The sequence below is a fragment of the Trichoderma evansii genome (assembly GCF_050947405.1).
Source record: "Trichoderma evansii strain SZMC 28006 chromosome Unknown GGI43scaffold_4, whole genome shotgun sequence".
NCBI classification, from domain to species: domain Eukaryota; kingdom Fungi; phylum Ascomycota; class Sordariomycetes; order Hypocreales; family Hypocreaceae; genus Trichoderma; species Trichoderma evansii.
The window spans coordinates 3,510-18,899 of record NW_028145202.1 but is presented as its reverse complement, the minus strand read 5'-3'; the positions used below and the strand labels follow the sequence as shown (position 1 = coordinate 18,899).

Here is a 15,390-nt window from a genome sequence, read left to right as displayed (position 1 = left end):
AGCGAAAGGGGGGAGGCCAAGCAAATCCAGCGCCCTGAGCCAGTCTCAGCCAAACTGGAAACGACGGCCGAGCTAGGCTTCAAGTCCGTGGAGTGCGGCTGAAGCGCCGCTGTTCTGGCCGAGGAACGGAACGGTAGCCAAGACCCCCCACGCGTACAAGCAATGAAAGCAGCACTATCAGCGTATAGTGTGTACAGTATCAGTGTACGGTATCGGTGCTTTGTTGTGTGCGTGCCGTGCTTCCTCTTTTCGCCAGGATCCGCCCACATACATGAAAACCGAAGATGGAGGGTTGCAGTCCCATCAAAGGTACTATACTCGGCCTTTGTTCGTATCGTTCGTCTTGCTAGCGCAGACCTGGCGCCGTCTTTCCAGAAGCTTGGCTCCAGCTCGAGACAAAGAGGCCAAGTCAGGGGACGGGGCTCGGGCTAAAAATGCAAATCGCATGATTGGCGTCGCGCTTTCAAAGATCGGGCTCCGGCCCTTGGACCGATCGAGGCAAGTCGTCAGTCAGGCCTGCGGCCGGCGCAAAGCCCCGTTGCAGAATTCACAAGCCAAAGGCGGGATGCAACGGCATGGTGGTAATTTTAAGACGCAGCCACCGTCAAGCTAAGGCTTTTCGGCGAAGTGACAGCTGCGGGCTGTGTCCGAGACTCCGAGGAGGTTGTCGTGATGAAAGTGTTTGTTGTCGCTACGGCTGCAGTCTCAGTTTTTTTCTCGGTACCAAGTACACCCACCGGCAGTACCGCGGCTACCTGCTACGCCTAAAAGCTGGAGGCTTTTTGTCGATACTCTTATTCTTCCGGATAAAACAGTAATTTTGCACCATTCGCCTCTCTTCGCTTCTCCGCTGTTACAGTAGCATGAGCTCAAGGGCGTCTGGCAGCGGGCACACCGCTCCATCTCAGGTTTCAGCTTAACAGCCCTCATGGCAGAAACGAAACGAGCCACGGAGACTACTCCGTGTGTTTTGCTTCATTCCTACTCTACGGACATTGCGACGCCTTATTGCTGACGTGGAGCAAACTACTTACGGGGTCCCTTCAACTGACAAATGTCAGTTTGAGTAGCGAATGTCCTGAGCTTATTATCTAATAATACTGTTAGCTCTCTCCTCACGATGCCCCAGAGGCTCGATTACGCGACATACACGGTTCAACAAGCTTTTGCTGCCAGCCACAATCGCTAGCCACCATCGCCATCCAGCACGAGTACGCCCTATTCCCCTTATCCTCACAAATATGGGGCATGTCAAGAAGAATAGCACAGCAAGAACAATGACGCCTTCCTAGACGAGCGTCGCAGCTGCAGCTACAAAGGTCCATTGCTGCAGGAACAAGAACGCAGTTAGTTCCAAATTCATCGCTACTCCGCGTAAAGGTCTTGCTCCGCCCACATTCCGTGGCTGGCTTGTCCAGGATCTTGTTAGTCCTTGACTTGGCTGCAGTCAAAATTCACTGCAATCTCTCTTTCTAATGTTAATCGAAGCCGAGTCTAATACAAGGAGATCCAGCGCTGTGTCTATACGCGGGCCATCGTACGACTCCTTGCACAAATAAGATTCCCCATAAGGCAAGTGGGCTCCAAGCCCTATGCGATGCAGGGAACGAAAGGGTTTGAACGGGGGTCCTTGTCACATTCTTCGGAAGCTAGCAGTTCGCAGGGCTTCGGTGCTCGCTTTTGCTGAGGTATCTGATAGATTTACACGTGGAAGCAGCCCGCGTCCTTTCTAATTCTTTACTAGCCCGCCTCTCATCCCCGTTTTTCATCTCGGAATATGTGGCGGAATCTCATCTCTTCCAGACAACCGGAGGCTACTAGGCGTGAGTAGGTAGGTACAGATACGAGCGAAGCGATACTCAAGCCAGCTGCGGATTCCATAGCCTCGGCGCGTATCCGCGCGTATCCGGGCGTATCGCGAGGTTCTTCTGGAGGGTGGCATTGCGAATGGAGACACTGATTGCTCATTAGAACCATGCACTTTTTTTTCTGCATCAAGACGATATCTATAATGTGTCGTGCGACACTGATGACCGAGGCTACTATCGTGGGCATTTTTTTTCCTTTTCCAGCCAGCCAATCCTGTTTCTCTTCCCTTCCAACCCTTGATTCTCATCCAAGCACTGTGTTCAATGCTGCCGGTGGAACGATGCGGCAAAAGTTGCCCCGCGAGCGGCGTTTCAACGATTCGAGAACATATTCCCCGGTCATAAGGATGGAGAATCTGACTGTGCTCTGGCAGTATAGACGGAGAGTACAGTACGGAGTAATTGAGCTGTGCGCTAGAATCAGCTACTAAAACTGTATTTTCTTCACATGCTGATGCGGCCAAAATAGCCCCAGCATTCTCTGGGCAAAGCTCCACCTAGTGGGATTTTTGGATGCGCTACTCACAGAATGGGCTTCGTTGCCGACGTGAGGATTGCAGTAGTGTATCATGCAGAATATGTTTAGCATCGGCCTTGAGGGCAGTAAATCTCGCTTCTGAGTGGCCAAGACAGCCAGCAATATACCCTCTCCTTGGCTTCAAGCATAGGAGTGGTACTGTAGTATTAGAAGTAACAGTAGGAATAAATACTGTGCTATTAGGCACCTACCGCCTGCTGCTCCATATGGCTTCTTATGTAGGTGGATATAGCCCGTTTATTTGGCAGATGCTGCTCCGTATTCCATTTTTACCTGTTCCAAATACTGTAAACTAGTATGAACTAGCTCGAGTTGATGCATCGCTGCCATTGGTTGGACACTATCACAGGCAAACATTGTACCTGTTCCAAGACACGTTCTTTAATCTGTGGCCAATGCGCCTCTCCTTGCATGATACTCCAAGTTTTTTACAACTTTGTCTTACAGTTTCTACCATTGTTCAGAGCAGTGCTCCGGAGCTTGCACTGGGTGAACAGGCAACCATGTAGAGCCAAATTGCAGCTTAGACTTTCATCACATCTCTGTTTGCGTCGAAAATGCCAAGAGGCAAACACGTGGGCCGCTGATCGCGGCAGAAAACCAAAGGCAATATCACGTGATTCTCCTGAGACTGCCCCCTTTAGGTTCGCAGCGCATCAGACGAAGCCTTCATATCCGACTTCTCGACGTAGCATATTCAATTCTTGTCGCTCGTTGGTATCAATATTTCGCCTACCATGGTGGCCAAGTATATTGCCGGCCTGAGGGCCCTGCTGGCTCGACGCGTCGTGACCATTGTGGCCATGGCCGCTGTGCTGGCCAGTGTCATTGTCATTCTCGTCCGACTCGGGCCGCCGGCGCATCTCGACGACTTGAAGCTGCCGGACATGAAGCTTCCCGATCTTGACATGTCGAAAATTCCGGGCTTGGGATCGCACGAGAAAGTCCACTATGGGCATTGCGATCCCAAGAACTATACCGACACCATCAAGGAGTGGAAGACGGCGCGAGAGAAATATGACAAATTGATGGGAGACAAGTTCACGTAAGTTGCGGGGAGCACTGGTGCGACCGTGATGCGTCATTGCGCACCTTGGCATCTGCCGTGGCCAATCGATTTGCTAACCATTGTTCGCGTTCAACAGAATTGCGATGCAGACTTATAAGCGACCCAAGGAGCTTGACGACACGCTACGTGTCTTGTTGGCCGAGAAGATCCCCTCGCTGCACGAGATTGTCATTATCTGGAACAACCTCGAGGAGAAGCCCCCGGGCAACTTCAAGTCTGAAAAGGGCGTCCCTGTGCGATACAGGGTGTCGGAGCGCAATAGTCTGAATATGAAGCTGCTGCCGGATCCGGACTTCAAGACCAAGGCAGTTCTGCTTTCGGACGACGACGTATACTATAAGCCCCAGGACCTTGAGTTTGCCTTCCAGAGCTGGCGCAAGTTTGGTCAGTTTCGATTGACGGGAGCCATGCCGCGTTGCTCAAACTCGGACGCCGAAGGCAACTGGAACTATGGCTTTTGCTCCAAGGATGCTGGTCAGGATGTTTACTCCATGATTATAACAAACTTGTGCTTCTCACACATGTCTTTCCTCGATTATTACTCTTCCAATAACACGGTTATGGAAAAGGTCCGTAAATATGTCGATGACCACTTCAACTGCGAAGACATTGCTCTCAATTATGTCGCTTCGTATCTTACTGGCACGGGGCCTCTTCTCGTCACCGGTCGTGATAGGTATGTCAGCTACGAGCCTGCCGTGGGCATCAGCAGGAAGCCTGGCCACTTGGAGGCCCGAAGCAAATGCTTAAACGACCTGACCCAGTTGTTTGGCTGCATGCCTCTTATCAATGAGACGGCTCACATCCAGCGTGGCGTTGTCGTCTTGTAATTTCTATGAAAGGGGTGGGATATCGGCGTTTTTGAGAACAAACCCTCAGCCTGCCTATTAGTACTATTGTTCAGTAGACCGAAAGGATTGGTGGGGTTTTGTCTCGGGTGGAGTTTGCTTGCGAATACACACCGGTCAGTCAGACGCTTAATTAATGTCTTGGACGGGGGATGAACGGTTAAAACGGCGTCGATCTCTTGGCGCAGGAAGCCTTGTGATGGGCTGAAGCAATAGAATGGCGCGGCCTGCCAGTTTTGTGTATACATAGAACCAGATCCTTGGGGGGGTTTCCTGTTATTCTATATATCTACCTTGGGTTTTTAGTTAGTAATAAAGGGTAGAAAATTGATATAAAGCAATGCTCATTACTCGTAATTTTATAGTCCAAAAAATCGCTACTTCACTTAAAGACTCAAGTTATAATAGCTGAGACAGAGGACCCGCGCACTCATGCGGGGAGACTATTGGAATTGCGCATTTAGATTTCTTGGCGATGTTTCCTGTGACCAATTAGGCAGTACATGTTAATATCAGTTACGCATTAGCATGCGATTTTCATCTCCTTAATTACTCCAACATGTGTGTAGCAAACTTAAGGCTGACTCTGGACCCTATAACCGATGCCGCGTATCCCATGCCACCCTCAGGAGTCGAAGATGCAGCAACAGCAGCGAGGATTTGTGGGGAGAAGGGCGGGCTGCCATGAAGGGCCATTCCTTCAAGTGGCTTTACGCCCCATCGTCAAAAATCCACGTTCTCTCGCTAGCATGACACGCAAACAAATAGTTCCTGGAACGAGCACGCGACACCACGCATATCCAAGGCTGCTAGGCTGCGGGTAAGCTAGACATAGGGGCTCTAGAGCCGGGTTTTCCCCACTGCAATGGCCGGGCCTGGCCGCAGACTCTGAGAAAAAGAGCTTTGACAAGGGAAAACGGGCAATCAGTAGATAAGATAAGATAGATTCGATACAGGGAGGAGTTTTTACATACACGAGCTTTGTACGAGGCGGATAGCTGCCATACTAAAGTGCTTACCTACGCACCCGTCTCTTTACTCCTACCTCCAAACTACCTACTAATCAAATAAGAGCACTTATGGGGCATTCCCTTTGGCTATTCGCGCTTTGATCAGACCGTACTATAAGATCTTTCCTTTGCCCTCTCTCTTCTATTTTATACCACTTGAAAGCCTGCGCATTGCACGTGCGGAATTTGAGCAGCAAAATGAAGTTAGGTAGCTCTTCCTATTTAGGCACTTTTATGCGAGCCGCTTGGACAGATTGGCTCGTAGGAGTGACGCCCTTGTTAGCTAAGCATAATGTATTAGGCTGTCTATAAAACATCTCAGCCCAGTTGTTGCAAGAACATGGGTTTTGCTCTCTTTTTTCTCTTCGTAATTCCTTTTAAATTCCCCTTCGTCTTGCTCTTTTGTGAAATAACGGCAACTATGGGTTCTGAACAAATAACCTTGTTTGATCTGGCCAGTCAAAAGCCAGGTACCTCGTGGTCTTGGAATCCGTGGAAGAGTGAGTACATGTAACGGTACTTGTAATACTTGTGCCCAATTGCCATACATCTCGACATAAATGCCTAAACCGCTTGCGTTTTGAGTATTACAATAACTAACGACTTAATAAAGCGCGCATGCTCTTGAATTACAAGGGTCTGGACTATAAGACGGAATGGGTAAGCACTTGATGCCAATCTATCTCGATGCTCTTCTTTTCCGATATCTGCAGCTAATAATCTTGGATAGCTTCACTACCCAGAGATTGCGCCGAGATTTAGTCCACAGTACAATCCTTTTTACTGTCAAATCGTGAGGTTCGTCGGAGACAAGCTAACGTTTATGATAGCATCCCGCCTAATGATGGAGAGGGCATAAAGCCATACACAATCCCGGTAGTTCAGTTCCCTGACGGAACATACATCATGGATTCCGTAAAGATTGCAAGGGCTATCGAGCAGAAATATCCATCTCCTACTGTTCACCTTGATTTACCCATCGTCGACAGAGTAGACGGTCTTGTTAAAAAATGCTGCCACGGCATGCGTCCCAATCTCTTTTACAAGTTTTCCCAAACCGTCCTCAGCGAAAAGAGCTATGACTTCTGGGTTGGCCAATGGACTAAAGCGCTTGGAATGCCCATCGACGAATACGAGCGCCAGCTTGGTGGCGAGAAATCTTGGGCCCAAGCTCAACCGCCCTTGGACGAGCTTACCAATATATTGAAGGAAAAACAGGCTGAAGGTCCCTTTTTCTTGGGCAAGGACATAAGCTACGCTGATTTCATCTGGGCGGGGACACTAAAGTTTGTGAAGCGTATAGATGAAAATGGAGTTTTTCAGGAGTTGTTGGATAGATCAGGAGCTAGGGAGGTGCATGAGAGGTTTTTCGAAGCGTGTCAACCTTGGATGAAGAGGGACGACTAACGACTATGTCGCCATGGAGCCATGTTTGGATTGATGTCAGATATATGAGAGTATTATCGAAGCAGATGATGAATAGATTAAGAAATGATTGCTAAGATATAGCGGTACGATAATAACGAAAATAGGCTGCGTCGAATTTGCATCTGCTAACCTGCACCAATTTCCCTACCAGTATCCATTCCCGCAAAGCCCGTGATTCCCAAGGCCCATGTCCGTAACCCAGTAGCTAGAATATCTCAGATTCTTCCCCTTTCATAGCATATGTAACGCCAATGTGAAAATAAAACCCCTTGAAAAGATATCTTGCCAGCTAATTTCGTTCGGCCTGTCCTCCCAATCCAATAAGCGCGACATCGGCAGTCTCCCGTTTCAAGAAGCCCATCTTACTTACATCCTCCCCCATCGACAAGCTTCCTTTAGCCCATTCGACTATGAGCTTGCGAGCCTGCCAGATTGCGAGGTGTTTGTTATGCTTGTGAATCTTGGCAATGATTTTGGCCTGAAGGCTCTTGCGCAGATCTTGCACCCAATCCTTGTCTACCCACCTAATGTCTCCTCGGGCCATGGGGCAAATTGCTTCGGGCTGGCCAGAGAGCTCATCAACAGTCGAAAACTCTAGTTTGAACATGGCCGGATTGTTGCAGTATGTTGCAACTGCGGAAACAGAGGCCTTGCAAAGGGTTCCGGCATCGCAGTCGGTTACTTTGGTATGTTCTTGAGGTTTCACTATACTCTATATTAGCAGACAAGTATTGAATATGAAGTAAAATCTTCACTTACCACACAGCTTTCCCGCCAAAACCTCTGCTTCAACCAAGAAATCCAGCTCCGATCGAAGCAAGTTCCCAGCCTTGCGACTGGACCACTCATTAAACACTGCATCGAAAAACCCATCGATGCTCTGTCTCGTCTTGGTCAGACTGGCATTAGGATCCGTCGCACAACCACAAGCGTGTAGAATCTCATAACACTTCTTCAACTGCACTTCATTCAGGTCGTCCACGCTCTTGATCGTCATCGGCTCTGCAGGATAGTCGTCTCCAGCCTCAATAGCATCGAAGAGCTTGTCGCGTTCACTTTTGATCTTGCGAGATGCTTGCCGGGGAGGAGTGGACGAGATGGATATTGGAGATGCAGAGGTGCGTCGGCGCTTGACGCTGCGCTGAGAGGTTGCAGAAGTGATTTCCTGTACGCGATTCGCATCGGCAATAGAGGTAGCACGTCGTCGTCGCAGCTCTCGTTCTGCTTGCGACATACCGGAGAGATTACTCAAGAATTCGCTGATGTTCTGCCGGCGTAACGGTAGTTGTAGCTCCATCTTGCAAGATTGAGCTGATCAATGAGGGAGTTGGAAGAAGAAGGAGGAGGAAGAGGAGGAAAGGAAGAAGGAGAGGAAGAAGGATTTTATCAGAGGGGAGTAGAAAAGTTTGAAAGCGGTGGATGCAACAGTACAGCATTGAAGTTTTGTTTTTACCGCCGTTTGTGCTTGAGGGAAAACTTCTATGTGTTTTTGCCGCTTAGGCTGACATCTGGCAACAACTGGCAGTAATGAGTTGTCTGTTGGGCTCCTCTTAGTAAGTTCCAATGTTTTCACAACCGCGATTCCCATGTATTAATAAATATTTCTAGCCAGCTCTAAACGCAATCAACGCAAGGCCGTTGCACCAAAGACACGGAAGCGACGGAAGCTTGCTGAGCTCCCTGAGGAAGAGGCTGACGATGTTGGAGATGGAAATGCTGGAGATGGAAATGCTGGAGATGGCAGCGCTCCTCCTGGTAAGTTCCATGTCATGTTTTCACAACCGTGATTATCATATGTTAATAAATATTTTCAGTCACAGCCACCTACTTCTCACCGATTTTTCCCAACCCGAATAGGCCGCAGACACGGGGAGAACGCATAGCTGCCATACGAGCACTCATGGCAGAGCGACAGCCCCCCGCTGCTCGTTTCCTGCCTCTGCCCCCACTCCCGTCCCTGCCTCTAGGGAGGCCATGGACGTGGAGATGCAAGAAGGAGGAGGAGAAGAAGAAGAAGAAGAAGAAGAAGAAGAAACGGATTGGGGAGAAGATTGGGCGAAGGAAGGGGAAAAAAAGGAGAAGAGGGAGGGTATGTTGTTGAAGGAGGCGAGGATCCTCTTCAAGGGGCATGAAGCCTGGAGAGAAGAAAGAGAAGTAAGATGGAAAGATGTCAATTTAATCAATTATGCGGAAGATAGTATTGACATAGGCCGAATGAAGAACGACTGTGGCCCTAGACGTATATATATACTTCTACTGTCTCTACTATCTTTACTGCCTCTACTGCCTCTACTGCCTCTACTGCCTCTACTGCCTCTACTGCCTCTACTGCCTCTACTGCCTCTACTGTTGGATATGACAGTTTACTAAGTGTGCCAGCTGGTCCAGATCATAATAAAGCCAGTGTTATTAGTAGTGTTAAAACTGAGAGTGTAGCAAGAGTATCTGAGGCAGTAGAATGCCGTCCCGTAAAACCAACAGAGCTTGTCCTCTGTCCCAATGTGAAACTGAAGTATGAATAATAAAGATCCCATATCCCATTGCAAATTCAGCTCCATTCCATTCCCATTCCGTTCCCATTCCCAATCCCATTCCCAATCCCATAAATAAAGCAAAGTTATTTCCCGTTCTCACGCCGTTAACCTTAGCGAAGTTCCCATATCCCATCACCAATCACCAGTATACTAATCATGCTCACTTAAAATAACCCCCCAAGGTTCTCTGTTCTTCCGGATTGGAAACATCTTCTCCAATCTCGCCCATCTCCTTTTCCAATATCACAGCGGGCATCCCATCAGTCACAGCCACCCACACGCTCTATTCCAATGTTAGTTTCATAATGCAAAAATCAAGTTGTCTTATAACATACTGGGGGGCCGGGTGGAGGGCGACCGCCATCAGAACCACCAGAACCAGGTTTGGCCTGAAGCCCGTCGAAGAATTGCATCATTGTCGACACAAATTTGGTGACTTGGTCACCTCTGTTCGTCATCTATTTCTATCATAATGAGTATACCAATCGGTATCTATAGTGTGGAACATACGGCGAAAAAATGAAATTTTGTAAGACCCATACAAGGTGATATTTTGTTGTTTCACGATCTCCAAGGCGATTCTTGCGTTTTCGGACATCTATTTCCGTAATGATTAGTGAGTATACCAATGGGGATCTGCGGCGTGGAACATACGGTGAAAAAATGTAGTAGTGCACGCGCACCGCGTAGAGTAACGTGGGAATCGTACAAGGAAAAGAAGAAAACAAGTTGAGAGGTCCGACACACGCGATGTATTGTGTGATGAAATGACGGAAGAATAAATCGACATCGTGGTGTTGAGAGAGGAGCCGTTCGAGCTACGAGGAGAGGAAAGTAGAGATTGTGTCGTCCTCGTGCATGCTGCATAACGTAATCACTGCTTCTGCAGTCACTTTTCTATCACATTTACGCGGCAATAGCCTACCTTGCGCATGCCTAAACCAGCAGATATGCTTAATGAGCACACCGCCATGTTTACTTGGGCAGGTAAAAATCAGCCAAATTTGTTCTATTGAGAGGCTTGCCCGAGAGATACAGACCAAAGAGCAGTACCCAGTGTCCACAGGTAAATTGATTTCTACTGCCTCTACTGCTATTACTGCTATTACTGCTATTACTGCTATTACTGCTATTACTGCTATTACTGCTATTACTGCTATTACTGCTATTACTGCTGCTCCTACCACCACTACTCCTCCTACTCCCGTCGCTCAAGCTACCACGGCTCCCACCACCGACGTCGATATGGGCGGTGTTCAGAAGAAGAGATTCAAGCACAGGAAGAGGACAATGGTGAAGAGGATGAAGATATTGCGATGTCCATCATGATGGCAATTAGCCTGCATGTAGTATAGTTTCTTCAGATAATGGATTGCTAATGGATGATATATGGATTATTACTATTGTGAATTGTCTGAATAACATAATCGTGGAAAATGCATTGTCGTTTTTATTATTTTCACGGGGTCTGGCTCCGATGAAGCGAATAAAGCTTTTCGCACGATACCATTTTCGCCTCCGTGACGACTTGATTCTTGGCGGATGCAAGAGTTAGCCAGAGGCGCCATCTTGCTTCCCATTGTCCTCCGCTGCTGGCTCAAGGAGAAGCATATTAAGCCAAAGCTCCTGCGTCCATTATGACAAATCTAAATTTGCGCATTCTGAAAACATCACAGCAGCTGAATGGTTTGTTGCTGCGGCCAGGTTGTTTGCGCAGTCGGTTCGCTGCGCTCGTGGCCCATACTCTCCAGTCCAGCATGAAATTAATGGCAGCGCTGTTCTTGACGGCTGAAAAGCAATTCAGTTTCTTGTCCAGGCATGTGCAATGGCTTCATCTGGTAAGGCAAATATTCCGTTCATTCTATAATTATCGCCTCACCTTCTCCAGCTCAGAGTGGAAAACGGGCATCCAAACGTCGACAAACCTGAAAACAGGAACACAGCCAACTCGCGGGCTCCACAATGGCTCCCATGAATATATCAAACTTGACAAAGCCCGCCAGTTCGAAGATAAAACTAAGCTACCCAATGTTCACATTGGTCTGCATCATGCAGAAGTCGCAGAAGAATACAGAGGCAGCCGCATGGTGTTTACACTCGCTGGCGAGGACAAACGCAAGTAAGCTGATATAGAATCGGACATGAAAAAGATACCCTGGGGCTAATGTTAAATGTAAGAAATAAAAATCCGATATCATCTCCACAAACTTTCGAAATGCTGCCGCAACTTTAATAAAACGAGAAAACATCCGCCTGGCGATCTCCCTTCTCCTGGAGAACTGCTTCCCAAACTATCGCGAGATTCGGGATCTATTTCTCACACTGCGATAAAAAAAAACCCAAAACTTGCCAAAAGCATGAATTCAACAGCCAGAGAAGAATCAGAGAACGAAGATGATGACGAATCATTTCAAGAACTCCGAGAAGACGAGAAGAAATACGAGCAGCCGGCGATTGCAATTTTCTCTCCACCAGAAAACTACGGAAGCTCCCCAGAGATCATAAGTTCTTAAAAAAAGTTAGAGAGAGCATACTATGATGACTACAAGCAGGTGGAGGTGCAGGGTATAGAAAACTCTCCGATCAAGGGGTTCAAGAAAGTTGCCTTCACACTCAAGTTAGTCCGCCATAAAACCAGACCCATGATTTCCAATTGCTAGTATAACACAGAGACCAGAGTTGAGTATGGTTCACAGTGGGTGATTTCATAGACCTTGACCACGATGGCCTACAGCAGATCCAGAGCAGTAGAGTAGTAGAGTATGGATGGTGCGATGGTAGATAACAATCTATGATTTATTCATTTCAATATTTATTTTAAGTAGTTAGAAGATTGAATTTCACATTAGAAGCCAGCTGTATAGAAAATACATCCAGCTACAGCATATGAACAAGAGTTACAATCCATATAACTAGCTTACTTGAACTTGGCAATTTATTTTCATTTACTATTCACAGCCAAAATAAAGAAATAAATTTCGAATCCATGCCAAAGAATAGAATTGCCATATTGATTACCGAGTGTATGTCTTGTAAAATATCCAGAGATCCAAAAAATATTGCTGGCATATGCTGCGCCCAGGAGGCAAGGTGCACATTCCAGGGGACAAATGCCCCGTTCACAGTAACGGCCGGCCCAAAATCTTTGCACATGCAGGCTACCATCATTCTCCTAAAATTTTCACCGCCTCCATACCATTTCTCCATCTTCCCATAGCCAGCCGTCCAGCCGTCCAGCCGCCCAGCCAGCCACTATTCCACCATCTGCATCTCATCTCTGGGCCTGGTCCCCATTGTGGAAATGGGCGTACTATTTCTCTCCTTCCTTCTGGTAGCTTGACACTTACTCTCCTGCTGATTCCTGCTGCAGGTAATGCCGAGATGGAGATTGGATTGGTGCCAGGCTATACCCGTCTGGCACAGAGAGCACGCCTGGTAAGCCCCTTTTTCACACCCATACCAAAAACTAACAATCTGAGTAACATCCCTTGTGTCCTATCAATGGTGACTAAGCCCAGGCCAGCTGATGATTCCATACCTAGCTGATGTGAAAACCATTAGGGGGGACGTAGCCCAAAACCTCGTCAATGAGGCCGAAGTCAAAGTCCCTGTGCAGCTGGCGGCGGCTGCCGCTATAGCAGTCGAAACCCATGGCAACTATTACAGCCAAGAACCAGAAACCGGGCGACTAAGTTAGCTCGAGATGATATACTGGTAGAACTTTTATATAATCTTATAGCTTTAATGTCAGCTCGTTGCGAGGCAGAATTGCCATCAAACCACATTACGTTGCATCTACTATGACACCATTGATTTATTAGAAAAAATGGCCGACCATTCTGATCAACGCCGCTGTGAGCGCGATTCGAACAGATTCTTTGTCGGTTATCCAGGTAATTGATTCATCACCTAGCCCCAAAAATTTCAATACCATTTCTAACGATTAACTAGAAAACTCTAGACTTACCAGCACGTACCCAAATGTCTTTCGATTCCAAGCCGGCTCAGAGACCTATGAACTTGTGGGAAGTGGCCCGGGAGGAGAGCTGACTCAAGATGAATGAAAGGCTGCTGGCAGAGCGATGGAAGCCATTAGAATATCAGTAGAGGAGCTAGAGACAGAGGGAGCTGAGGCTTAACAACTGAGTTTCATACTGGGAAATGGGATATAGTTTGGCGGAAGATATGATTCGAAATGTTATTCGCCGGTCTTTCTCGTCAGATGCACCCATCACAATACCCAGGCACACAAAGGGCTCGGAATTCAATATCAGAAAGGCTTGACTGTAAGCATAAGTTATATGTCTATATAATCTAAACTCTTAAAATCGCCCTTTAATTGAGATTGCATGGCGCTGCTGATACTTGTGCCCATCTCACTGGGGATGTCCACAGTGCATCGCTGGCAAAGACATTCGCTAAGGTAAGGTTACAATACTGTATTAACCGTGGTTTTCCTACATATTATTAAGTAGTCAACAAACTTCATTTTTCTAGTAACCTCTATGTGCCAATTAGTATCTATACCTCTGCGAAAACAGACAATTAAACAGTTGCGTATGGGGCTTGTACTGATCTACTGTAACGTGTATGTGATCTTTGCGGGGTGTGCCTTTGAATATATGGAACTTGTCAATCGGTTGGAAGGCAACTTTGGGCAAAAATGCTGAGAAATATGATCTTGTCTGTTCGTTAAGAAGCAGGCACTAATAATATGTGTATTGAGAGCAAGACCAATGCCTCCTCTGCTGAGATTGTTAGGCAGCCTTATTTCGTGAGTTGCTCTCGTGGGGTCCAATGTGTGGGAGTACTACTCCAGCAAATGCCTACAACACCAAACAGCATCTCCCAATAGATGCTGTAGCTGCTGTAGAAAGCTCAATAGAGCTAAGTCGCTACATTGCATCCGACGTTGTATGAATATTATACACAGGAGTCCATGTTGGTAAAGTTTGTTTTGAAGCTCTGAACATTGTGGCTGGCTAGGGTCGACACCATGAAGACGGGATCCGAGCTGGATGCTTTTTCCACACCAGTCCAATGTTAAAAAAAAAAAAAAAAAAAAAAAAAAAGACAACCTGTCGAAGCGCGTTAGTGATAAAAGCTCTGGAAATGGCTGTAGCGATGGTTCACATTATGTTTGGTTGTGTAAAGTTGGTTAACTTCTACTCTTTGATGCATGTTTTGGCGTGCAATTTATTCTCTCGAGTAGAAATGACTTTGCGTTGGTTAGCGACAGAAGTGTCCTGTTCTAGAAACCGATTTTCGAACAAGAATATCGATACACTTTCGCGTCTTTGTCAAGAGTGCTAGAAAATTTGACCACAGTTTGATAGAAAATTTGTCAATCAGTCCAAGAGCTCGTGTTAAGAACATGTATGCCAAAAGCAAGACTGGGGTATGCTAATACTCTTTAGCAGAGAGGCGGCGCTGAGTAGGCAGCTCACGTCTTTGAATTCGAGCTTTTGAAGAAAGCTGGTCCGTTGTGACACTCTCTGGTCACTTGGACTGGTCGATTGTACCGGATTAGAGAGTGACCGCCCTACACTACAAGCTATGCCTGGTTAAATGACTGTTGCCTCTCATCGCGTCGGCCTCTCCGCCAATCTTCTCATGTAGTTCTGATGCCCTTGAGCTGGCTACTGCCACTCTCGACGCTTCGGCCGCTGATCCATCTAGCGATATCGAGGTGTATGGTATCCAGCCGTACAGGAGTGACACTACCACCAGCAACGATAATAAGAAGGAAGAGGAAGGAATAAATAGTACAGAGAAATCTTGATTGAGATGGTGTTTGGAATATGGAGAGGGCGACAGCATTATTTCACAGAGTACACAGTATTCCTCAGAAAAAATGAATTATATAGTCGCGAGAAAAAAAAGGAGAGAAAAAAAAAAACAGCAACAAAAGGCAACAAAAAAAAAAACAAAAATGAAGCCTAAGGCTCCTCCTCCTCACCAAAACTCTTCTTGTTCTTCTTCTTCTTGTCCTTCTTGTCCTTCTTGTCCTTCTTGTCCTTCTTGTCCTTCTTGTCCTTCTTGTCCTTCTTGTCCTTCTTGTCCTTCTTGTCCTTCTTGTCCTTCTTGTGCTTCTT

The 15,390-nt window shown here is 47.1% G+C and overlaps 5 protein-coding genes across 5 annotated transcripts; 3 read left to right on the top strand and 2 right to left on the bottom strand.

The window, feature by feature from the left end:
* Positions 1-2,721: 2,721 nt before the first annotated feature.
* GGI43DRAFT_280520 (glycosyl transferase family 64 domain-containing protein) lies at positions 2,722-4,459 on the top strand. The gene is made up of 2 exons (XM_083201222.1): positions 2,722-3,451; positions 3,552-4,459. Exons 1-2 carry the CDS (start codon positions 3,144-3,146, stop codon positions 4,303-4,305), a joined length of 1,062 nt encoding a protein of 353 aa, XP_083063011.1. The 5' UTR covers positions 2,722-3,143; the 3' UTR covers positions 4,306-4,459.
* Positions 4,460-5,616: 1,157 nt separating this feature from the next.
* On the top strand, positions 5,617-6,886 carry GGI43DRAFT_397234 (uncharacterized protein). Its single transcript, XM_083205086.1, has 4 exons — positions 5,617-5,833; positions 5,947-5,993; positions 6,064-6,101; positions 6,164-6,886. The coding sequence occupies exons 1-4, from the start codon at positions 5,674-5,676 to the stop codon at positions 6,738-6,740; spliced, it is 822 nt and encodes a 273-aa protein (XP_083063010.1). The 5' UTR covers positions 5,617-5,673; the 3' UTR covers positions 6,741-6,886.
* Positions 6,823-8,202, bottom strand: GGI43DRAFT_397233 (uncharacterized protein). The gene is made up of 3 exons (XM_083205085.1): positions 7,521-8,202; positions 6,913-7,466; positions 6,823-6,844 (listed from the first exon to the last, which is right to left on the bottom strand). Exons 1-2 carry the CDS (start codon positions 8,056-8,058, stop codon positions 7,051-7,053), a joined length of 954 nt encoding a protein of 317 aa, XP_083063009.1. The 5' UTR covers positions 8,059-8,202; the 3' UTR covers positions 6,823-6,844; positions 6,913-7,050.
* A 2,850-nt stretch (positions 8,203-11,052) lies between these two features.
* On the top strand, positions 11,053-12,992 carry GGI43DRAFT_380891 (uncharacterized protein; the record flags this gene model as incomplete). Its single annotated transcript, XM_083203042.1, has 2 exons — positions 11,053-11,414; positions 12,857-12,992. The coding sequence occupies 2 exons, from the start codon at positions 11,053-11,055 to the stop codon at positions 12,990-12,992; spliced, it is 498 nt and encodes a 165-aa protein (XP_083063008.1).
* Positions 12,993-15,234: 2,242 nt separating this feature from the next.
* Positions 15,235-15,384, bottom strand: GGI43DRAFT_380889 (uncharacterized protein; the record flags this gene model as incomplete). Its single annotated transcript, XM_083203041.1, has 1 exon — positions 15,235-15,384. A coding segment is annotated over one exon (150 nt), but the record flags the coding sequence as incomplete, so codon positions are not given.
* Between the last annotated feature and the right edge of the window lie 6 nt (positions 15,385-15,390).

Bases quoted from the DNA above. Each gene is read 5' to 3' on its own strand.
- GGI43DRAFT_280520 (XM_083201222.1), top strand. From the start codon at position 3,144: ATGGTGGCCAAGTATATTGCCGGCCTGAGGGCCCTGCTGGCTCGACGC. The intron at 3,452-3,551 runs GTAAGTTGCGGG...CGCGTTCAACAG, and splicing joins TTGATGGGAGACAAGTTCAC to AATTGCGATGCAGACTTATA.
- GGI43DRAFT_397234 (XM_083205086.1), top strand. From the start codon at position 5,674: ATGGGTTTTGCTCTCTTTTTTCTCTTCGTAATTCCTTTTAAATTCCCC. The intron at 5,834-5,946 runs GTGAGTACATGT...GACTTAATAAAG, and splicing joins GTCTTGGAATCCGTGGAAGA to CGCGCATGCTCTTGAATTAC. The intron at 5,994-6,063 runs GTAAGCACTTGA...AATCTTGGATAG, and splicing joins TGGACTATAAGACGGAATGG to CTTCACTACCCAGAGATTGC.
- GGI43DRAFT_397233 (XM_083205085.1), bottom strand. From the start codon at position 8,058: ATGGAGCTACAACTACCGTTACGCCGGCAGAACATCAGCGAATTCTTG. The intron at 7,467-7,520 runs GTAAGTGAAGAT...TATAGAGTATAG, and splicing joins TTTGGCGGGAAAGCTGTGTG to TGAAACCTCAAGAACATACC.